This window comes from Caloenas nicobarica, chromosome 5 (genome assembly GCF_036013445.1).
Source record: "Caloenas nicobarica isolate bCalNic1 chromosome 5, bCalNic1.hap1, whole genome shotgun sequence".
NCBI lineage: Eukaryota > Metazoa > Chordata > Aves > Columbiformes > Columbidae > Caloenas > Caloenas nicobarica.
In genome coordinates this window covers 67978643-68003155 of record NC_088249.1, presented here as the reverse complement: position 1 = coordinate 68003155, position 24513 = coordinate 67978643, and the positions used below count along the sequence as shown (strand labels likewise).

Genomic DNA, 24513 nt, shown 5'->3' with positions numbered 1-24513 from the left:
CAACCATCCTCAATGTTTTCGTGCTCGCCTTGGCCCTTGAGCTGTGCCCGGGCTGGTTTAGAGCCCTGCAGAGCTCTTGACCCACGTTTCAGGCCGGCGTTTGAAGAATTTCCCTCCAGCCCTGTGGATAACCACCCTCACAGCATCAAGGGGAGAATTCACGTAGAAAGGGCGGATTCGGCTCCATTTCTGGGGTTTGCACAGTGTGTCCCCCCCACAGCAGCTCCAGTGCAGCCCTTTCCCCAGGCCAGATGGGAATTACCTTTCTGCTGACGGCTTTTGTCGCCTCTGGGAACACATATCCGGGTATTTCTGGAAAAACGGGGCCGTGCAGGGTGACCCGCGGCAGGGGCGGGTTCCAGCCCCGGTCCCGCAGCGCAGACACAGGGATGCAGCGACCAGCGGAAGCGGCAGCTCGAGGTGCATGTGAAAAGCTTAACCTCGTTTTTATTCAGCTTCCAATGAAACAGCCAGTGCGGGAGCAATACAAAAAGGGGCTTTGAGAGGCTGGGGGTGCTTCCCCGTCAGACAGAGCCTGTGCTAAGCGGAGCCGGTGCCTCATTTTGCTGCAGGGACGCAGCTGAAGCTGGGACACCCACCGTGCGGTGGCAGAGCCAGCGTCACCACGTGGGGACCAGGGAGCGCTTGCTCCGTTATCCTGTCCCAGACCCCCCAGCTCGACAGGCCAAGCCTTTTCCCTGCATCGATGGGGCGAGAAGGGCAGAGTAAAACTGGGGAATCACCCAGGCGGCAGGTCCCTGGGACAGCAGGTGGCTATGGGGACGTGTGTCCCTTCCCCGGGTGGCACCAGCTCTGCCAGGGGCCGATCCGCCCCCGATGTGACAAACCTCCCGCAGACACACGCGCTGCTCCTCCGGCACAGCCCATTCATCAGCGGCCGCTTTAACGCGACCAAGCTGGCGAGCGACCGAGCGCTCCGTCACATTAACACGACAGCCCAAATCACTCCCCTCTCTCGGCTGGGATGAATTTTGGCATAATTACAGTCAATTATAATTAGCAGCATTAAAGCAGCAGTTAAATGCAAACAGGAGCTTGCGGCTTTTGCTCCGGGTGGGAAGACATTTCGGCAAGGGGAGCACGTCCTGAATGCCGCCGTGGGTTTGCTCGGCTGGGAGATGCGGGGAGAGCAGCGCGGTGGGAAACGCTCAGCAGCACGTGCCAGGAGCCCGGCTGGACCTTCCCAGCCAGAAGAGCCGCCCCAAAACGGAGCATCGAGCCACAGAAAGAACAGCCACGCCAGCATCCCCGAGGCTGCGGGAAACGGCAGCGATAACAGGGACAAACCAGCCCCTGCTTCCCAAAGGATTGAATTCCCAAAGATCAGGAGGAGCTGTCGACCATCTCCCACCCATCCCGTGCGCTCGACCCCGTGCCCAAACCTCGTCCCAAAGCCCCTGCAGGTCCCTGCAGCCCCCCTGCCCCTTCCCAGCACCCCGAGTGCCACCTTCGCCGGCAACTCCTGCAAGGCTGGCGACGCCGTCACCTCCGGGCATCGCGTATGGAAACGAGGAGCTCCACCAGCTACCGTCATCACCGCTGGGTCACTAAAACCAGCCGCGGAGCCACCACGAGGTCCTCAGCTGGCCCAAGCGGTGGGATGCGGGTGACAGCGCGCCTGTGTCACCTCTGCCAACACACGGTGTCCCCTCCCAGGCCAGCGGGACCCCCGGCGCGGCAGCAGAAAGTCCCCGCAGCATCGGACGCGGCCCAAGAGCTGGAGTCCGTCAAGCGTCGGATAGGGAGAGCTGGATCCAGCTCAGCGCGGCTCCTGCGGGGAGCAGATTTCAGCAGTAAATCCAATTTTCTTTGACATTAATCCCAACTTCTCAGTCCGCCACAGATTATCCTTTTGACGACGGCTCGCCACGCGGGAAGAGCTGCGGCAGAAAAGCTTTTTCTGGTTTTTTTTCCTAATTAAACCCCTAAAGCAGGCTGGCCCGGCCTGGTGTAGCGCTGGAGCTGGCCAGGGCCATGGGGCACGCGTGGGGCGCAGGTTTCTGCTCCGTTCCTGGTACCCACATCGCTGATGCCTTGGGGCAGCTGGGTTGCATTAAATACAACGGGAAATTTTCGAATTGGTTCCTCAGCAAAAATCCACGGCTCTGGGGTCAGGGATATCATGCCCACCGACCCTACACCAGCTTGCACGTTCAAACGTCACACGACGAGCTCCTCACTCCCTTTGGGACGATAGTTCAGTTTAATACACTTCATTATCCAGATGGTTTCCGTCCTCAGCCTGAATTCTCCCATTTTTATCCACTCCTCCAGCTTTGGGCCCAACCCGCCCGCAGCTCCGGAGCTGTGCTTAACAAGGCTCCTCATTAACCGCAATGGGCACAGAAAGCGACAGGCAGGGATCGAGCGAAAAAACCCCAATCCCACGCAGAAGTCCAACCAGGAACTCCCCCAGGTCCCCAAGGCCTTACCGAGGCCACCGCGGCTTTGGGGTGAATTCCAACGCGCCCGAGCAGAACGTCCAGGCAAGGAAGAGAAGAACAGCGCAGCGCGGGTTTGTTTTCTAAATCAATACGATTTTTCAAATTTATTTTTTAAGAATTACTTCTAATATATCTTTCTCACAGAAGGAGGGTATAGGGAATGTTCTCATTCCATCTGTAAACACTGAAATACAGATCTGGGAAACCAGAGAAGAGACACAAAAAAAGTGCATTTTACAAAATTATCAACTAAAATATATTTTACATGTATTACGTTTCAATTTAAATTCTACCGGCTGCATTTTCAGTTTCAAAAAATATTTCCATATCTAATAGATTAAAAAAGCATGAAATATTTTTCATTGTGGATAAGACATTTCGATTCATTTACATGCTGTTTGCACAACAGCATCAGCAACCACGGGAATCTCGAACAATGTTCTTGGCCTGAAGCGGATTCTAACGCGAGAAGCTTGGGGATCTGTCCCCTCCCGACATGGAGCGGAGCCCGCTGGGGACCCAGGGAAGGACAATTTCTCTTCTGCCTGGAGAGGAGCCAGGACAAAGGTGGGAGCGGGATCGGCAGGAGGAGTTTGGGTGAGTCACTGTGGTTTCCAAGGCTGGTTTTGGCTCCGGAACCCTCCCTGACTGGGGACGCTCTGGGTTTGCGGCTCTCGGAGCGTCCTGCGTCTGGTGGCACTTGTGGCAGGTCTGGCGGCCGCGGGCAGGTCACCCGCCCCGGGCTGGGGGTCAGAGGGGTCCCTGCGCAGGCCACGTGGGCATTTAGGGCTCCCCAGCCCCTTCCACGGCCCCGGGTGCAGCTGCTCTGCTCCCCCAGCGTCCTCCCCGCTCCCTGCCCAGGAGAGGAGCCGCTTGTGTCCCCCCGGCAGCGTCACAGGCCGCCCCTCTGCCACCTCCGTGCGCCCCGCGGCACTTTCGCCCCAAAAGCGCTCCCGACTGCCACCCTGACACGGCGCCACCGCATCGGCAGCGACCGCCTTGTTCCAAGAGACCACCAGTGCCCAAGCTCATCGTTAAGGAGAAATCTGAGCAGTTACTTTGACACTAACAGTATCTTGAGGTATAAATGAGACAAGATGCTTCACCCGCAGATTCTTGCTTGCGTACCGAGGACTGAGCCTCCCGGAGCTGCGGGTTTTCCCCCGGGCTACCCGGGCAAGAATAAACGGGGCTTTTCCGGCATCCTCTGCACCGCTGGGCAGGAATCACCCACTGACACCAGGGACACGCGTGCCCTGCGCCCAGCTCTCGGAATCTCAAGTCATCTTCTAGACGCGTTCCCCTCTTTGGTATGTAGAGCAAATCTCTGGAGAACTCCTGCATTAACAAACTGTTTCCAGGGAGCGGGCTTGATGCCGCGTGGTTTTCTGCCGTGCGGCCGGCAGAGCGACCACCGAGCCCTCCCGCCCCACCGCGCCGGCGTCGCACGCGTGCAGCTCCCACTGCCAGAGCAGCAGGAGAAACGCTGCCACCAGTTAGCACGGGGTCAGAAGCCCCAAAAGACCGGAAAAACGCAGATCCCTAGTTTCACTGAGCGGCTCCAGCCAGCAGGAACGGGGCCGAGACGGTGCCGATTCTCCTTCTCTACGTTAGTGCAATCTAGAAACGGACTCCCAGCTTGGCGTGAGCGACTCCACGGACTGTTACGCTGTCCTTTGGTTTGCTTTAGAGTTAACTCAAACAGTTGGCGTTAAGATAAACGAACGTCTATCTAGGATCTATACACGTAAGGCAAGAGGCAACAATATCTGTGGGGCTCGGGTCGCATTTGCCGATGCGAACCTTTCCCAATGCTCGGTTCCTTTCAGGAGGAGAAAGCCACTTTGGTGAGCTTGCTCGGGGCCGGGATGGGACAGGAGAGGCCAGGCTGCGAGGCAGCACGGCCAGGGCCAGGTCAGTCACATCAGGGGAGGGCAGGTTAAATTTTCAAAAGCCAAAAACACTCAAGGGTTTGCCATTTCACCCTCCAGCCTCTAGCTTCTTCACACTGAAGACGTATGGGGTTAAACAGGGGCTGTAAACGACATCACAGGAAAACAAACCGGGAAGAAAGAGTAAACTCACTTCTATCGCGAGGGCCCCCCAAGCTGCTGGGGAAGAGCGATCCTTGGACGAGCAAACAGTTCTGAGCGAGGGAGCCCGCTCTGTGCGTTTCCAGCTGCAGCGCGACACGGCTGCCGGCGCGGCCGCGCTGTGACACACACAGCTCTCGCACCACGGCACCGCGACGCAGAGCCCGCGGTCCTGCCGGTCCCTCCCTGCTCCGCGCCGGAGCCCGTGCCCCAGCCCCGCTGCAGGTGGCGAAGGGCACAACAGCAAGGGGAAGGGAAGAGAAAGATGAGGGGAAAATCAGGGCCGCTTCTTCCCCCAGTGGAGCAAAACCTGCTCGAGCACAACCCAAGGCCGCCCTGCACCCAGGTGGTTTCCAAAGGAACGGTTGTGTTCTGCAGAAGCTCTCGCCCGCCAGGAGTCCTCCCAGTCCGTCCCGCGGGACACGGGAGCCTCCCGCGCTCTGCCCAGGGCACGGTCTGGGGCCGCACACCTCACCCCGGGGCACGAAAACCAGCGAGCCGGCACAGCGCGCCCCAGCATCCCCCTGCACCTTTCCACCTCTCCCACCAGTGATGGCTCTGGATTCGGTTTACTGGCTTTTATCCCCTTGTGAACCCCTCCTAATATTTGCATCTCTAGATACATATATAGATATAGATTTACATATGCAAGTACCTATATCTATATACATATATTTATTTTATACGTATATATTTTCATTTATGCTTTTCATGAAGTGCTGTGCTTTCAACCGCTGCCTTCCTCCGCAGGGATCTGCTCCCGCACACGCTTTTCAGTCCGAGGAAAGAGCGCTGGGCACTCTCGTCTGCGAGCGGCACCAGGGAGCTCGTCGAGAGCGCAGAGACGTCCCGGACCGTCCGCCTGCCGCCGGCTCGCCGGTGCCGCTCGCCCTCGCCGCACAACGCCGCTACTGCGGGTTCTTCAGGATGCGCCCGTGTCTGAAGTCGTAGACGTGACGACAGAGGAAAACCAGCTCGGGGTCCGTGTCCTCGGGCACCTTGCGGTGCAGTGGGGTGGAGTACTCTTCCGAGGGAGGGACCATGATGGTTTTCCTGCCTGGGATCCCTTCGACTCGACGCTTTGCCAAGGCACAAAATCTGCAAGGCAATGACATGAGCAGTTAGCGTGGGCTCGGTTCATTTCTGCATCAGAAGCCACGGGTGCGGGGTGGCAGGGGAAGGGGAGGAGTGCAGAGCAGAATTAAGCTTTGCTCAAGAGGAGGACGTGAAGTAGCGATCGCTTTTGATCCCAGCCTGAGCTGCAGGAAGCAGCACAGTGGTTTCTATTTGTATACTGGTGGATGCCATACAGTACAAAAGGTGTCTGCAATTAATCCACCTTACTTTTAGTACTTTGGCCTCATTTTTGTTAATTAGCCCCAGAAAAGGCTTATGCGTCAGGCTGTCGTTTAAGCAAATGAAGAACTCAGCATGCCTTCAGCGAACCTCTCTCAAAGGTGACCTTATCCACAGCAGCACAGGAAAACATTCCTGCCAGCAGCTACTCCAGAGGGCTGGGCTGTTAGAAGGGACATGAGCTGTTCGGAGCCAAAGCTCAGGGGTTGTTTTTTGGTTTGCCGTTTTGTTCATTTGTTTGTTTTTTAGTTTTCAAAAAGAACAAACAAGATTCAGCTTATGAAGAGTTTGTAAAACAATTTGTCTTTAGAAATTCGAACAGCAGAGCACTGGGCCAGGAGCAGGACGACCAAGAGTGCACGAGGGCCTAAACATCCCCGCTGCACTAAGACTGCACAGTCAACAACATGCACTGAGCACAACTATTTTGCATTATGAATTTCTGTATCCATTCAACTCCCGATTTCATTTTGCCCTGCACATCCATCCAAAGGACAGCAGCCTTGAACAGGGGTGCTCAGAAGTTCTTAGTGACAAAGTTTCGATTGGATCAGCAAGAGCTGAACAGTAAGAGCCTGAGTCGCTGCTCCCAGTGATGCTGCTGCCAAAGCATCCAGATCCACGGGCACAGACACTTGTGTCTCATAGCGACACTGACAGGAGGGACAAGTGGGCTGTGTGGGGAGCTCTGGCACCCCATGTCCCATAGGGGATGGATGTATAGGATCATCTCCTGCTTTCCTTCGGTTTGAGATCCAAGTGATGGGTTTTCCTGCACTGAAGTGCACAAGCTGTAGTACCAAGGTCACACAAGTGCAAACACCTGTGAGCCTCTTACAGCCTCTAGATTACACAAAACAGACCCGTAATGAATCTCAAACAGAAGAAGCACTCACAGGCTGCCGGACCAAACTTCTACGTGGTGAGCAAAGTCTGGAGGGCTGGGAGAGCTCTGCCGGGTGGTGGTTGGAATGGCAAGAGTGCCAAGAGCTGGCGACAGACCGAGGTCTGGGGCCGAGCAGCAGGTCAAGAGCACCACCTACCTGCAGTACTCTGCAAAGGTCAGCACGTAGCATTTCTCCTCGATGCAGGCAACACTGTTTTCGTCCTGATGCCGAGATGCAAAGATCTCATTCTGCAAGAGAAGGAAGGAGGAGGTCACCCAGCTGGCCAGGAGCCCCGGGGAGGTGGGACCAGCTCCACACCCTCACCCAGCACCTTCAAGGGCGTCTATCAAAGCATGCTCATTGCAGATACTCTTTACAGGTAATATTTCACATAATCCAGACGCCTCCCAGGTGTTTTGTGACCTATTTACAGTGTGCACCGGGTAGATCTCCCATCATTTAGCGCTGCCCGGCACACTGTGTGAGACCAAGTGTCCGAATCCCACATGTACAGCGGATGTTTCAAAAGCACTCTAGCAGCTACAGCACCCGGCCTCCTCCTTCCTCCTGCGGGCGACAGCCAGCTTGTGGCACCGCTCAGAAGCGCCCCAGGAGACGAGCTTCGCAAAGCTGCGCTGGGAAAAATAAAAGCAGCATTTTGAAAGGTCTGTTGCGATGCTTAGGGATGACAAGGAGAGAGGTGAGAGGGAGGAAGGCTGAGTCCGTCAGGGAGGTCTGCAGGGGCTCACAAAGAGAAAAGCCCCTGCGAGAGGCACCTGTGCTCCAGCGGATCCGAAAGCCGACGGTGCACAGACTGCCCGTGGAAGGAGCCTGCAGAGCCAGCCAGAAAAGCCCGGAGCAAAGCTCCTGCGGGCAGGAGGCCGGAGCGCTCCCAGCCCTGCGGGGATGTTCTGCATTCGTGTCCCCTTTCCTGGGCTGGAAAATTCATTTGTACAGCTGGGAGCTGACACGGAGGTTGAAAAGCACTTTGCTGCCTTCACTACTACGCTGTGACACACGACCAGTCTTTCTAATCCATCTCTACATCAACACTAGAGGAAGCCCTTCTTTTCCAACCCTCTCCTCATCCCAACTCAATTAGAAAGGGAAGTAGCAACAGCGGTTTTTTCCCCAGGTAATTTATGAAACTTGGCTCTGCAGCAGGCAGGATAGGTTAGATATGGGGCAACCCAGAGCCATTTGGAAGAATTGCAGGTGTGGTTAGATCAGCAAAGAGGATCTCTGGGAATATGGATGTGCTGCACAATGCTGGAAGCAATACCTGCGGGTTTGTCTCTGCTCACAGCCCCGAGGGAGCGGGCTGGAAGGAAAGGCTCAGAAAAGGGTCACCGTTTGGGGACATGCTGCATCAGAGAAACCGAAAACGCCACACCTTGCTCCTGCATGTTGAGGTTTTGGTCGACTCCTTAAATCAAAACTATCTGAGTCATCTCTGGCAAGCCCTTCCCAGCTACTCAGCCCAAATAACACTCTCTCGTTTGAAGTCTTGTGTAATTAAGCAGGTGTGCAAAAAACTGGCTTAATGCCTCCTGGCCAGATTACTGGTACGCTCTCTACAGTAAAATGCAGCTGGATACAGTCACGCTTCATTTACGGACTGGAAAACGATAAAAGTACCACATGTCAGGTTGGAAACTCACCTGTGCCCTGCAAGTCGGGCAGGTACAATTCTCCATCATTCCCCAGTCCTGCTCTCACCCCTTCCCTCCCCTTTTATTTAAAAATGTGAGGAAAAAAAAAAAAAAGGAAAAAAGCATCAAGTCTTTTGGTGGGTTGAAAACAGCAGTAAATTCTCCATTCCCAGTTTAAAAACAGCTTATTCTGTCACCCAACACATGCTCATGCAAAGCAGAGCAAGGCACAAAATCATAATGATTCACGCATTTTTCCTTTTAAGAAGCGAACTCTATTATACTGGCACAACACAGTCAAGCTTTAATTCTGATCATAGATCTATCCAGGGGGAGAACGATGGACCCACGTTTCTGCACAAAACAAATTTCTGGAGTTTAAGCAGCAAATAAAGGGAATTAGGATGAGACGGCAGCACATGACAGAGATACTCCAACGTCCTGCAGAACTGCAGCAGGTTTTGCACTGAGCTCTGCGTTTCTGGGTGAATTAGAATGCCCTTTTTGGAAAAGCATCTGATCTCGATTCAGTATAAACTCACTCCTCCTCACTCCTGAGGCAGCAGCCAAAACACCTTTTCACTTGATGCGCAGGATTTTTTCAGATTAAAGGGATAAGCATCAAAACTTAACAGAAGTGGCCACGTAAAGAATGCAGCAGCTTCTGTTACAGCCCAGAGTTTCTCCACATGACAGTAAATTGGGGAAAAGCCCATCTAGAGGACACCACCACTCAGCACATCTGGCAACAGCTGCATCACAGCCAAGAGACAGCTCCGTTATACTCAGAACAGATGCTCAGCCCCCAGAGTCTGAGGCCACCCAGGAACGCGGGGAGATGCTCAGGTTAATCCGCCCTTCCTGCCAAAATACCGACGCACCAGGACACCCTCGGCCCGAGTTCCGCACGCGATGGTTTTACCTGGTGCATACTGGGGTTGCGGCCGCCCTGAGTGTGCTCCGGTCTGTAATACCACAGGAGGCTCATCATCAGCTCGCCTGCAAGAAGATTTGTTAAAATATGTCAAGCCTCTGTTTTCTTGTAGTGTTTCCCCCCAATATCCAGCTTCCTCCGGCCACCTCATCCCTTTCATTCCCACAGCGCTCACGCCGAGGCAGCTGTGCCATGATCAATATTTCATGCTGAACTAGGTGTCCTTTTGTTACAGCAAGAAGCTGTATGAAGTCGGTCATGTTGCTATTCTATTACACCCTCCCCCCCTTCTACTTGTGTTACACTATCACAAAGAGGTCAGTTAGGCACAAAAACCAACAACAACAAAAAAAAACCCAAATCAAACATTTCCATCTGAAAAAAATATCCGTTCAGACCACAAGCTGAAAAAGATGCTCATCCAAGCTTGGTACTTGCAGCATTAATGCCCAGGTTAGTGCCAGAACTGCTGTTGCAGGATGACATGGTCAAGATGGGCGTCACCACAAGCTGATTGCTCCTCTTACACATAACTTGGTTTTGTTGTTTGGTTTTTTCCCCTTCCTCGCTCTGTCAGCAGCAGAACACCCTAACAAACCCGCAGCTCCCCTGAGACCCAGCACTTCCTCGCTTCCAGCTCACCCCCACCTGTTTAAGCACAGATCAAAACATTCTCTTTTGGCACAGTACCTGTTTTGGGGTCTTCCCACAGCGCCGATATCTTGGCAACATATGGCATTGATTTCTTCCGGGGTCCTGACTTCAAGAGGACGGTGTCTCGTACCCGGATAATTTCCCCATCCCTCTCCACAGCCTGATAGCTCTTGCGAACAGCCGGCTCTGGCTCGTTCTAGGGCAACAGAACACAGACAAAAATAAAGCAACCTGAGCGTACAGGCAAAGAGCGAGTTTATTGCTTGCTGCCCCAATTCGAGGCTCCTTTGGTCTTGCTGCGCATTTAAAACCTGCCTAAGCCTTTTCAGAGCTACGTGCTTCCACTGCAAGAGATCTCCGAGGGAAGCCAAACAGCGTAAGACCACTTGCGGCACTCCTATTGCCACCAGGCTGGTTTATAACAGCAAAGATCAGGTCAAATGAATTCATTTTTCTCTGGGTAGGGTGTTCATAGGTAAACAAAGTTCACTGAGGAACAGCATCCAAGTGCTCACAGGTCACACGTGGCCGTCACCTTCGAATAAAGCGGAATACAACTATTTCACCTGCGCAGTGCTGGCGATCAGGAGCAGCTCACCCGCTGGACAGCAGCTATCACAAACCCACGTATTTCTGAAATTAATATCCTTTTTAAAAATTGAATCAAAACCAAACGCTCCTTCAATTCTGAACACAACATGCCTGTGTTCGGAAAAATCACCGTTTTATTTGCCTGCCTGTGGGTGTACATCATCTTCATATTCAAAGGCACAGAAAACTAGGCGTATTTTGAACGTTACGTGCTTCTCTGATACAAACATTGTAAGAAAACAAATAAAACATGAAATATTTCACATGAACAGGTCAGGCAGTGGCAAGGAGGCTGTGGTGTAAAAATTTCCTTAACGAGACCGCTAATGTTTCCTCTGTATCCTCTAACATTACAAAATTATCGCTTTTTGGACTGTGAACTGGGGGGTTTTCTCATGCCTGAGCAGGATGGGTTTATGTCCTGCCAGAACGTTCCGCGCCAGGACTCGAGGAGACGATGCGCTCAGCAGCCCCGGGCCGTCCCCCGCCCCACGTGCTGGCCCAGCTCAGTCCCCCCGCTGCTCACACTACACGCGGCTCGACGCCTCGTCCCACCTTCCAGGCAGCACCTGGCTCCAAATTTCAAGTCCGCAGCTCTTATGTTTTAATAACAGGAAGGCTATTGCCTTCTCCCTCAACCGAAGTGGGCTTTGCTGTAAGTAATTGAATTTTCTGGCAGGAAATCTCCCATTCGCAGAAACCAGTCTCTGCCCCCAAACGCAACAAATGGGAAAGTACAGACAAGAAATCCTTGAAGGAAAACTGGCCGTGCTACCGTCTAAGTTACAAGGAGGAGGATATCGGGTGCTAGCAGAACTCCAGGATGCTGTTTCAGTCCTCTGTGCTCTCTGGGAGATCCCTGCTGGCCAGCAAGATGAACCACCTTAGGAGAGCTACCTTTAGAGACAGCCACTCCTTATAACGAGGCTCAAACGCCCCTCATTTTGTCCAACAGGCTTCCCTAACCCAGGAGGAAGAAGCCAGAGGACGATCTCTCCAGAGGATGGGCTCACACGTGGAGCAGGTGCCACCTTTGCAAATACCGGAGCCAGGAGGATTCATCAGCACGGCATTTCAGCTGACGCTAGCACGGGAGCAGCAGGTTTTCCTTCCTTTCCAAACAGCCTCTGCAACATAATACCAGAGCGCACGAGAAAAACCCGGCCACCAGCAGCTCAGCCTCCAAGCCCAGCCAAAAGGCACTACCTGCCGCTCCGATCCACGACGTGTCCAAGAAGTTCCAGAGGGCACCTAGTGACCATCTCCACCTTGAAGCAAGACCCAAAACGCTCTCAAGCCTCCATGACCTCAGTCCCCTGAAGATGCATCAATGGCTACAGCCACACGCACCCCAAACCCAGTTCTGCAGACACCTACCACAACATAGACGGCCTTCTCGCAGGCTGTGCCCACGGGGATCCAGCCGTTGGTCGCTCTCCTCCTGCTGATGCGCTGCTGCTTGGGGTGGGAATGGCCGCCGGCCGCCTTGCTGTCGGAGGCGTGCAGACAGCCCGTGGTGTTGCGCAGCCCGGACTTGGAGCCGCTGGGGGGCTTGGAGCTCTGGGGACACTCCCGGGCCATGGTCTGAGGGTCAGAGTTGGGGGTCTGCAGGTGGGGGACGGGCTCGGCAGCCGGCGGCACGCTGGGCACAGGGCATCCTGAGAGCGGGTGGGCAGGGGACGCGGGGTGTCCTGCCACGGGGAGCGTGAGGTTCAGCTGGTCCAGGGACTTGCAGCCTTCTGACGGAAGGGAAGAAAAGAGACACGTATCTCATCTGAAATACAACTCCACAGTCGAGACCGTCCCAAACTACCACCGCTTTCCCCTGAAATTCCCTTTATTACATTACAGCGGTAAAGACTCTTCACACTGTAATTTCATTCTGCACTGTCACTGGAGTCTAAAAGCAGAGATATTTCTAAGCCTGCGATGCTCCAATGTGTTGCTGCCGATGACACCGCACTACAACAAACCCGTCTGAAATCCCCCAAGTAATGCCAGCCAGTAACACACATAAGGCTGGCCAGTGTCCAAAGCAGTTCCAGCCTGTCAATATGTATAAAAGAAATAAAAGGCTTATCAAAACGATGGGGAGGATTAAACCACGCTAGCAGAAGCAGCCAGCTTCTTTCGAAAAGCCGAATTCTACTAATCAGGGAAAACCGAGAAGATTCTCCAAATTAACTGCAGAAACATGAAACAACACGGAACAAAACTCTGTAAGATGATGCACGCTGCTGCCTTCAGCAAAACCGTGTCCCCACAGCAGACACCTTAACCACAACAGGTTAGGAAATCGGCTGACGCTGCCTCCAAAAGCATCCCTGAACAGCTCCAGGAGTCACAAAACAAGCCCTCAACCCCGCCAATGTGTCCGACAGAGCAGGTCGGGTTTGAATTCCCTCCCGTCAGCAGGAAACAAGCTCCCACGCCCGTGCGCAAGGCAGCCCAAAAGCGTGAGTTTGGGGTGAGCGCAAGGGCAGCTCCCGGCAACCTCCCGGAGCTGCCTCCAGCCCCGAGCGTGTCCGGGCAGATCCGTGCGGCTGCGCTGCTGCAGAGCTGCTAAAAAAAATCTAAAAGTGAAAAAATACCAGAATAATTGCCGCGATGCCCTCACAATAACAGGAACTTTTGCCTCCTGGATCCCACTTGACCCTCCCTAAGAGATGCAGCAAAGCTGTGGCTGAACTGCAAGTGCGAGGGCTGGGATGGACCATCACCACCTTGACCTTGAGCAGCCAGGATGCGCAGACACAGCTCAGGGATCCTGCCCGGCCTTGGCAGGCACGGGACCCAGGGAGCAGTGAATCACCTCTGCAGCATCCGGCTTGCAAAAGCAGTTTTCGAGCTCCAAGCGAAGCGGGATGAAGCTGCACACAGAGCCGTGCTGCAGGGAGGGCGGCGGTGCAGAGCTGGCCCTGCTGGCACCCCGCGACCCTCCCGCGGTGGCCTCTGCGGGGCTAGATCACCTCCGCTGCGTGTCCCGTCTCATCCCGCTGCCCGGCTCTCACTCTGCAAACATCCACAGGATGGGGAAAGCAAAGCCCCCCTCCCGAGTTCAGCACGCCCGGCTGCCCCAGGGGACAGCCTCGTCCCTCTGTGTGTACCAGACACCGACAGCTCCATACGAACGTCTCACACACGCCAAACACCACAAGGCAGGCGACACATTGAGCTGGATGCTCTCGCACCGGTGTGCTCAGACGGGAGCCTGTTGCTTCCAGCCAAAGTTCTCCTTTATTTCGCTAAAATAACCCACCCTAGAGAAGGATGAGAGTTCAGAGGCACACATATATTAAAAAAAAAAAATCAACTCCTAAGCAGAAGTCCCCGTTAATATTCTAGGAGACCTCCTTATACACTTCATCCACGAAACAAAGTCTGAATTATTCCGATGCTGTAGGCTTTTAAATCCAAGTTGCCCAGGGGAAGGAAATCAGGATCAGTGAAACATTTACACCTACAGTCGCCTTTAACCCAGAATGCACCACATCCAAAAAACGTGCTAGAAAAAGAAATGATCCTGCCACTTACAGACCTACACTGAGAAGGATCTCAGCAGCGGGGTGACACATGGCTAGCAAATACGTGTCCCTGGGAGCAATCCTGCCCCTGCCAGCACCCCGAGGATTTCCCAGCTCGCAGGGGGAGCTGAACTCCGAGCAACGCTCGGTTTGCACCGCTCGCGTCCTTGCGGCTGCGCCGAGGCAGAGGCACCAGCACACACCATCTCAGAGCAGAGCAGACTGACGGGACCTCGGGGCACCACACGGGAAACTGTCAGACGAGAACACGGCTGTCTCGCACGCATTCAGCTTTAAAGAGCGCTGAAGCCACCGGCGAACGCTGCCGAGTCGCTGCCGTAGGAAGCGGCACCAGGACAGCGGGGATATTTAGCGAAAACGGAAATTATACTTCAACCAAACGCTCCCGAGTTTCAGCAGCTTCCTACAGTGGGAGAGGCCAAAGCCTCGCTCAAACGGAGTGCTGAACCAAAACTTATCCCCCTACCCGAACATCTGCTTGAAGCGGGTAAGTGCTGCCTCCCTTCGAGTCGGACACGTGGTTAACGGGAAGACCGATATTTACACTAACAACAGCTGAAGCATCAGCCTCCTGTTTGCTTTTGTACCAAGTACTGGTGCCTGATAACCCCCACACAACCAGTTTAAATATTTCAAAATATATTTTTGAATAGCAAAGGCAAAGCTCCGAGATAAAGCACATTGGAGGGAGAGTCTGAACAACTGACAGGGGACAGAAGAGAGCCAGGCAAATAACTACATCATTTACACCATCACCTGGTCCCGTTTCAACGCCTCGTTTTCAGACACCGTTTAAGAGCAAAGACGGGAGCACTACCCACCAAACTCCCAGCGCACCCGGGACTCCGACCACTGCAGTGAAACTCAAGCATCAGCCCAAACAGCAGACTCAAACTGAATTGCTACGCAGCCCCGCCAGATCGGATCTATAAACTTCATAAAAGATTGCACCCCCCGTGCAGCTCGCAGCGGTGAGGGGCTGATAACCACGGCAATGCCAGCTTCTACCCGTAGGCTCAGCCCCACGAGGAGCTCTGGGGAGCGGAGCAAGGCGGCCCAGCGCGCGTCAGCCAGCGTGCGGCACAGCAGGACGGCGAGGAGCCGCACGCGGCACGGAGGAACTAAAACCCACTCGTTTCATGCAGATCAAAGCTAAGCGGTTAGCTCCAGCATGACAAGTCACGAGTCACCTTCTCACTGCCCAAATCCTTTCACCGATTCTATGCTTTCCACACCAGTAAGACCTTGCAGTGGGAAAAACCCTCAGGGCTAAAAACGGGGGAAGGGGAGGCGAAAAACACGGATTCTTTCTGATATGCAGTTCGGCTGCCAAGCGAGACGAGCCCGGCACAGAGGGAGTTTGCCTCCTGGCAACGAGATACCTTCGTCAGCCACCGCGCCGAACCAGCCCTCTTCTCCTAGGAACGCCCAACGAGGTTCGCTTGCACTTTGCACCTTACCTGCTGCAAAAGGCATTTTGTAGGGGTAGCTGTTCCGCCCGGCGTGCACGCTGCTCAGCCGGCCCTCCGGCACGTGCACCACGCCGCAGACGCTGTAGCTGTTAACGGTGGTTCCTTCTCCACAGCAGTATGGGGAGTTACACCAGTGGAGCGGCTGGAAATGAGCACCTGACGGCAAGGAACCGGGTGAGACCAAGAGCCCCTCGCAGGCAGCGGATTGCGAAAGCTCGTCCTTGGCGTAAACGGAGCAGTGAGAGTAGCCACTGTATCCACTTTGGCCATAATAAACGTAAAACCCGTTCAAGGGAGTCAGATCCGAGGATTCATAGAGACATCCACAATCCGCGTGGTTCCCAGGCACGGGCAGGGGAGGGAACTGCTGCACGGGGAAGGAAGGCTGATGGAATTCCTGCTTGGGGGTCGGGGATTTCTCTCCAGGTCTTCCGTACTCCGGCTTCATGGAAGCTTGGCCACCCATGAGCAAAGGCAGTCTGTGGTAGAACCCCTCCGTGCTAGCGTAGGAGCTCGACAGCGACTCGTACGGGACGGGCTCTGCCGTCCCATAGAGCCCGGCCGAGTCCCGCTGCTCTCCTTTCCCAAAAGCACCCAGAGCGAGTCCTCGCCAGCCGGGCTGACCCTCCATTTTTAAGCTCGCCAGCTCCTTCTTGGATTTGACGCAATTCTTCCGGCCGGCTTTGGCCCATTTGAGCGTAGATTTTGAACAGTGGTTCTCAGACATGCCCTCTCCGTCCGATTTGCTCCTCTGCTTGAGGGGCTGCTCTTTCTCGTGGGTCAGCTTCAGGAAGGCCACGGCGTTCAGGCTGGCCAGTCTCTTTGGGGTGGGGTGATAGGAGACGGCACCGTCCTCCCTCTTCGTCCCATCGTCAAACACCTCGTCCAGTGAATGGTCGCAGCTATTGCATTTCTGACTGGGCTGATGCCGGTTTTTGCCTTTACCTGTTTTCACAGCTGTTTTTTCCAACGCAGGCCAGTTGTCACCGGCTTTGCAGTGCAAGCCCTTAACGGGACAGTCTCCACCGGCTTTCACAGAGTCTCTCCGAAAACGCCTGCCCGATAATAAGCCATCGTCCCGTTCAAAAAGCAGGTTGTTCACTGCCTCGGCGTTCAGCGAGGCCAGCCTGCGTTTCCTGGGCTCGGAAGGAGCAGCATCAAGGTCTTGCTCTGTCCCTGGGTAATTTATTGTGCACTTTTCCCCAGATGAATCACTCTTTCCTGCTCCCACAGGCTGAACTTGTTCAGAGAACAAGGCAGGTCCCAAGTTCTCCATCCAGCTGGGAAGGTCCTTTTTGTTACAGCTCTGGCTCTGTTTTGACAGAGACCCAGCCACATCCTCCAGCCTGGTGAGGAGCACTTTGCAGGTCTTTTTGTTCACCGCGGGGAGCAGACGCCTCCGCAGCGGGTACGTCTTTCGCACCTCATGCAAATTCTTGCTTTTGTTGGTCCCCACAAACCCGCTCGGACAGTTCGGAGCCTCGGTGGCATCTCCGTCCCTCTGCTCCCCGCACTCGGCCTCGCTCCTGTCCATCCTCCTGCCGCCCGTCGGTGCCGAAGCCTGGCCAGCAGAACCAGCTGGATGCTTCAGAAGGAAAAGTTGTTTCTTCCGGGCATGCGTCATAGGATCAATGTCCAGTCCTGAGGACGAAGAGAAGAAAACGTCCATTAATATCGCCGAGAGGGACCCATCTCCTCACAAAGCACCAACCGCCAATTAGGAAATATTTGGGGAGGCTTGTTTCTATACAGAGCAGAGTCTTTTTGGGTGATGGCCAGTTAAGCCAATTAAGAGACAGGATGCAATGAGATGTGGTTTAATATTAAGCCATAGAACACAACAGTAATTAAAGGCAAGGCGGTGGCGGCAAACGCCACAGCAGCTGGAGAACCAGGGTACGGCCAGAAAGCTGTTCTACCAGCCCGAGTACGGCCCCTGTTACACCAGTGCTGTTTGTTACAAATTCTCATCAAATCTACTAAAGCTGATCTAAAGGCTGGTCCAGGGCGTACAGCAGAAATAAATCCCAGGTATTCGACTGCCTGCATGTTGATACAGGCAGGCTGTTTCATTGTCATTTTCTGAAATAATTAGACAAAGAAAAACAAAAAGTCCACCTACTCATGTGAAAAGTAAACTTGGTCTATTAAGCAGAGATCCGCCAACATTAATAAATTAAATACATGCAAATCTCTATGCAGGTTAGAACCTGGCTACCCGTTGCTGTTGTCATTCCCTACAGTTGCATTTTTTAAATGTTGTGGACATTAAAGAGCCAAATCAGCAGGTTCGGCAGGTATCTGAGGAATTAAGTCATTTTGCAGTCTGAAGCAGCACACGTTCTCTGAAGAAGCTGTAGGTCTAATGCTGAGAAAGGACACGGGCAGGTGATACTAACCGATAAACATGAAAAAAAATCAGGCTAATTGAGCGATATTGGAAGAGATTTAATTAAGCCTGTATCTGAGCATCGGAAACAGCAGAAAAGGACAATTGCTTTCATAAATACCAAGAAATGCAACAGTCAGTGCTTTATTGGCACCAAAGAGTTGGTCTCCATGTTAACATCACCCTCGGAGTGGTTTGGTCGTCCCTGCAATGAGGTATTTGGCTGGAACTCCCTCCACTGACACCATCGACGCTGCTCTGACACTTCTGAGTCTTTTAATTAAAGCTACTACTGCTTTGCAGTGATCAGAACAAAGCTACTGAATTACAAGAACTGTTCATTTGATATGGTTTAATCAAGCTGATAATTAGATTATCTATTTGAAATAAGCCCAATGTGCTTTAATTGACTTGCTTATATATGCATTAACTAAAAGAAACCTAGGAACCGAAAGCCACTGTGGCGTGCACATTGCTTTTCTAAATGTCAGCCTCTTCCCGACACGTTCTGGGGCAAGTGACCCCTCACGCCCTGTTACACACAGGGTCCAAACGAGGGGCTCTGTGAGGAGCAAACATTTATGTATATCCGTGCTTTTCTGATAAGAAAAACAGGTTCTGGAGATTAGGGTGATGCTTATCGAGTCAGACAGACAATTTTCCCCAAAACTGGAATTCTTGCACGGGAGGCCAAACTGACCACACACAGCTCTGGAGTTTGCTAGAGGACTGTAATTTAGAAAACTAAATACATTTTCTATAACTGCAAGAAAGCCAGGTCCCCGACACAGGCGCAGAGCAGGCAGCAACGTCCTGCTGCGTTACAGCTGGCTCCAGCTCAGACCCCAGCCCAGCTCCCACCGCCGGCAGGACAAACGCTCGAGCAGGACGCAGAGGTGACGCCAAGACAGCGAGCGGGAAGCGCTCTAAAGCGGGAAGAGCACCGCGATTCAGCACAACCCACTTCAAGAGTCTCGGTCGCATAAGCCCTTCAACCTGACAAGTCCTTAGGCACAATAGCAATCAAGCAATTACAGGCAGCTGGGGGTTTTTTATTGTTATTTTTTAATAAAAGGAGGTTGTGTCTGCATAGATCTTCTTGGCATCCGGTCTCCAAGTTTCCTCTCCCCTGCTGCTCTAACGCTACAAAGCACTCATGTACAGATGAAGAACTACGTATCTGGAAATTTGTGGAAACACAAAACAAGCCATATCCACACATTCTGGCATAATAGTCAAGCAAATCCTTTAAGTACCAGCAAGGACAACACCAGTACCATCCAGCAACGCCTGCACATGATTGTAAACGCCCTGAAATCCAGCCTTGCAGCAGAAACGCAGGACAACACGCAGAAATACAACCAAAGTAACTAAAGCAAATGAAGAAGTCGGTATTACTCTCAAAATTTTCTACAACAGACTCCTTGGCTAAACAAACAAACAGAAAACGAACAAACAAAACCCAAACTAAACCAACCGAGCAGCCGTTTCTCCCCAACCTACTCATTTCGGAGACTGAGACACGGTCGTCCTTCCAGATCACATCCCATTGAAAACCTGAAGTCCAAAGCCAGGTGAATTCTGTTTGTTTTCAAATGCATGACTGAATCCTGCCTGCTCTGTGCGGGCTCAATATTATCAGTATATTATCGGTAGAAATAAACCAATTCCGAGTGGAACAGTTACAAAGTGCGGCTAAAAAGGTTCACTTGCCAGACAGGGAACTTCCCTGCGATACCACCACAATAAACTACCACCGCGACCTGCAGAAAGGTTTGTAGAACCTGGAGCATTGATTAACCTCCCAAGTCCTTTTTCTGACATAACGCTCTAATGGGGTGGGAACAACCAGGTTTAGCATCCGTAATTAATCCTGTAATCTCAGAGCCGTATGCCACGTGAATTTATTACAAATTGTGAAAAATGAAGAGAAAAGACGCCAGAGTTGGCTCCATATCCCACAGAGTCCAAGTGCAGCGTTTCAGACCTGCTCCTCGACATTTCTTTCGGAGAAGCTCGCTCACGTCTCCCCACAAGCGGCTCTCAGCCTGGAGAACAGGGTGCGTTTCCCGGTTCCCCGTGACGTGGCACGCACGGCGCAGAAGGAGCCGAGGAGGGCTCGCTGTGAGGCTGCTGGAGCGATGGCAGCGCCAGTTTTGGGAGGTATTGCGATGGGCACACGGAAAACCACCCGACCAGCACACGTTGAGCGACAGGCACTCCACAGCCTCGCTTTACCGCTCTGTTGAACACAAGGCACCTTTAGCACGCTGTGCTGCCACCAAGCCTTCCCGTGGCTCCAACACCACCTGTACCCGTGGGCTGCTCCGCACGGGGATGCTCCTGCTCACCCGCACCTCAGCAAACAGAGCAGCTCAGACTGACTCCCCTGTCACCCAGCAATCCCTTTTCCTCCCCGGCATCACACAGCAGCAGAGCTTTTGAGGGCTGCTCAACACCAGACCCTCTGACAGCCAAGCGCATCACGCCTCAAAATCAGAGTCGCGCCGGGTTTACTTACAGCGAGTATTGTACTCGTTTCGGCCGGGACGGGAGAGTGTCAGGGCTCTCCATCCTCCTTCGGACTGCTTCACAAAGCAAAGAAGAAAAACCAGCTGTGCCCAGAAGTCTCCAAGAAATCACGAGATAATGTGAAGAACCGAAAGCAAAGATACTTGAGCCAGAACCACCCATCCACTGCCTGCAGCTGAGGAACCGGATTAACAGTGAGAAGATACCGAAGTGTAACTCTATCGGAAATGAAACACGTCCAAGGAAGCAGCTTGGTCTAACCAGCTGCATCCAGAGCCCATCGAGCACTTTAAAGCTCGTTGGAATTGCTGCCTCATTCCTCAAACCAGACTAGTTCTGAAAAATCCTCTTGACAGCTGTTGAACCCAAACCAGATCAGAATAAATAAAAATAGTAAAGAACAGCGCTGGTCCAATTTTCCGCTGGAAAAAAGCCACTACCCAAACAGCAAAATCAGAGGAGAGTTGATGCCTCATTAGTAGGAAAATAAGCAAGTGTGTTAACAGCTGCATTTTCTGTAATCGCGCAGCTGCAGCATCTGTCTCTCCATCTCTTGCACTCGATCGCAAGTGAAATTAGAAGAAACTAGTCTGGGACTATCCGTTCAAGCACCATTTCCCTTCCAAAGCTTCACTACGGAGCGGAATTCATTCCAAGGAGATGATGCCAAAAGCACAGAAACGTAAAGCTTTCAAAGCTCCTAATCCATGTGCCACTTCAGTAATACACAAAGAGTTACGGCAACACGAATCTTCCTGCCTGTGCAAGGCATCGTTTTGTCGACTTTCAGCCCTTGTCTACTTGAAGAAGTTATATCCATTTAAACAGGCACAGCTTACGCTATGACAACAGCCCCATAACTGTGAGTATCTGGAGGACTGGCTCCCTTCTCCCTGCTGCTTTTACAGGCGAATAATTCCCAGTGCTGTAAGGAACGCGTTGCAGGAAGGAAACCTCCCAGGAGCTCTCGGAAATCCGGATAAATCACAGGAGCATCAGGTATACCAGGCTGAACGACCCAAATGCTGCGCGAGTCCCAGGAGCGGACGCATCGTTTCAATCTCGACATTTAGAAAAACGGTAATTGTTCCAGGCTGCTATTTGTCTTCCCGGGGTCCAGCCCCGATTTTTCTCCGGAGGCCCATCGAAAGCTCCATCACCCACATGCTCCAGAGAAAACTCTTTATACCAAGCTCATTAGGCTGCAGAAAAGGCTCGTTTCTCTCTCTCATCAGCACAGCCCTAATCGTTCGTCAGCACCTCCCGAAAGCCACGTGAATATCATACCGGAGGACGCGGCCCATGCCTCCGTAGCTTCCAAAAGGTTTGCAAAAAGGGATTGAGAGGCTCTCTGGGAGCTGTCTGGGACTCTGCTCCACTCCCTGGTCCAACACCGTAATTAGAACTCCGTTGCGAAAGCCTGTGCTCCAGCCACATCGCTGGGAGTGTTGCAGAATGTGCGGCCGGGACAATTACAGTGCTCCAACAACTGCAATTATACCCGATGCTTTAAAAACAAGAGCGCTGCACCTGCGTGCTGGCGAGCGGAGAAGAACGGCGCTGGGCGCAGCGGCTGCTGGCAGGGCTGAGCGCCCGCGCGTCCCCGGGCTGGGCCCGCTCACCCCCGGCACGGGGTCCCCAGCTGGTTTCTCGGAGGGCTGGTCCTCGCCTCCATTATCTGCTTTCAGATCTTGCCCAGCGGCTGTGCTCTGAAGCGCTCTGCAGGGAAGCCAAAATTAAATTTCTCCAGCTGTTCTCGCACTCTCCACAGCCCCAGTGAGCAGCGTTCACAAGGAAGAAAAAAGAAAAATTCCCTGGCCAAAGCAATTTGGAGAGCCCAAAGGGGCACAGCGCACGGGTAGGGAAGGTGTTTGGCATCCGCCGTGGCCACTGCCGGCGCCCGGCCAGCGGTGATGTCCAAGCCCCGCGCCAGCAGCCGCGCTGCGCAGAGATGCCCACAGCTGCGGGCAGGTCGGGTTCGGGCTTTGACATCTTCCCAAAGGCTGGCACACGCCTCGGGAGACGAGATTGGATCCAGAACCGTTCGACTAACTTCATTTGCTGAGTAAGTTTTTTCTGTTAGGAGTAAACCGCTTAATCCAGCTCACATCTAGTTGAGAAAAGCCAGCTCTTTTGATATCAATGGGAAAGAACGATGGACGAGGTTAGCGCAGAGTGGAAAGATGACAAGGTGAGTTGTCTGGGGGACAAATGCAACACCTGGAAAAAGCACATTGCTTTTTGGAAGGGCATCCACCTTCCTTTCCCCATTACTGATGCTGAAAAGCCATATTACCCTGTTAATGTTTTCAGGAAATGCTATAGTAAAAAATAAATGTGGGAAGAAACGTGTGACCTCAGCAACTCAAACAGCAGCCACCAAAACCAGATCAAGCTTTGTACTCACAGTCTGCTTACATATTTGCATTAGGGTAAAAGCAAAGCTTCTGAAGGCAAAGATGGGACGTGTTTATTTTGCCTTTCAACAAGAGGGATGCACCAGGATGAGAACGAAACTTAGGGTGAACAGATGGCTTAAGGGTGCCAGAGCGTACGGCGATTCCCAACCAGCGTTTCAATCCTGCGTTCATCACTCGTGCTGCCTACAGGAAAGCAGCAGGAACACACGGCCACTCCAACATCTGGGGGCAGGAGCCACTAGTCTTGGATGTTATTCTCTAAACTGTTTGTGCACCAAGCAGTTCAAGGGCTCTAGGGACAAATAATAAGCAACCGTGTCATTAAAGACACCAACAAGCACACAGCCAGAAAGCCGACCCCCTCCCCGAGCAGAAACCGCTTCTTTGCCAGCGCAAACACTAATGATTCCCGCAGCGCTGAGCCCACCATCGGCTTCTCGCCTCTCAAAACCAATCTGAAAAAAAATACGCTAACCGTGGATAAGCAGAGCCAGCCACACTGCTGCAGTGACAGCTCAGGTACAGCAGAGGAAAACCCCGGCATCTGCAAGCGCGGAGATGAGTAAGAGGAGGTGGGGCTGAAAATCAGACCGAAGTTGAGCCAAGGCTGACAACTTTAAATGAAAGCACTCACGCTTAAGAGACGTTCTGACACTTGGCCTTTGCTATATCACTGCCCAGTGAATCAGTCATTAAGGTTTCCTCTTAACGAAGACAGACGGACTACGGAGATGAGGAGGGGTGAGCGCTGGAGAGGACGGGAGGCGCAGGCTGGACCACCTGAGAAACGGGAAGGCTAAAGCGCACACAGCTTGTGCAATTCTTCTGAAAGATCCCAGAGAACATCAGCAGCAACTACTACTACACATAAATACTGGATGTATTAAATATCACATGTTTACAAAGAATTGCCTATGAGAACTTTAAACAGGCTCTGCAAAAAGCTGCCTCCGTGACAACTACGCTAACAATGCCCTGTGAGATGCCTATAAGTAGTTCAAAAAAACAAGTCAGAAATATTTCAAGACATCTTTGACAGTTGTGTTTTTAGAAGGAGCATAAGCTTTGCCAACCAAGCTAATCGTGGTTTAAAAAGAATTAAAAAAGAAGCCCTGCTCATCTGATTTTCCATACGTGCAAAATGCAAACTAAATTCCTTCAAGGCAGAAGGCCGAGTCTGGTAAAATATCAATCATATGTCACCGTGCTCAGATAGCTCTGGCACCATTCCTGGCGCAGACAAGACGGAATAACAAATTATTTCCAAGACTTTATTTTGCAGAACAAGGTGCAAGATTTTTCTGCAGTAAATACTACAGCTCTTCTCTATATTACAATCGCACTCTTCCACAACCGCTTTAGGAACTTCCTCCAAGCGGCTGGGTTTAAATAATGGAAGACGCGCGGTGACTTCGCGCAGGACGCGTGCGCGCAGCCGGTGCTGGCCCTGGGGACGCGGGCAGGTGCGTCCCCGCCGGCTCCTCGTCCCGCGGAGCTGCCGCTGCCGTCCTGGCTCCGCGGCT

General features: G+C 52.8%; 1 protein-coding gene across 1 annotated transcript in view; it reads right to left on the bottom strand.

The window, feature by feature from the left end:
- Window positions 1-2737: 2737 nt before the first annotated feature.
- The window catches only part of BAHD1 (bromo adjacent homology domain containing 1), a 34904-nt gene continuing 13128 nt past the window's right edge, over window positions 2738-24513 (bottom strand). The window contains exons 2-7 of the mRNA XM_065636850.1: window positions 15638-17290; window positions 12010-12371; window positions 10078-10237; window positions 9376-9452; window positions 6958-7049; window positions 2738-5656 (exon numbers count right to left, since the gene is read on the bottom strand). Coding sequence (XP_065492922.1) covers window positions 5467-5656; window positions 6958-7049; window positions 9376-9452; window positions 10078-10237; window positions 12010-12371; window positions 15638-17273 — 2517 coding nt within the window. The 5' untranslated portion in view covers window positions 17274-17290 and the 3' untranslated portion in view covers window positions 2738-5466. The remainder of the gene's footprint in view (window positions 5657-6957; window positions 7050-9375; window positions 9453-10077; window positions 10238-12009; window positions 12372-15637; window positions 17291-24513) is intronic.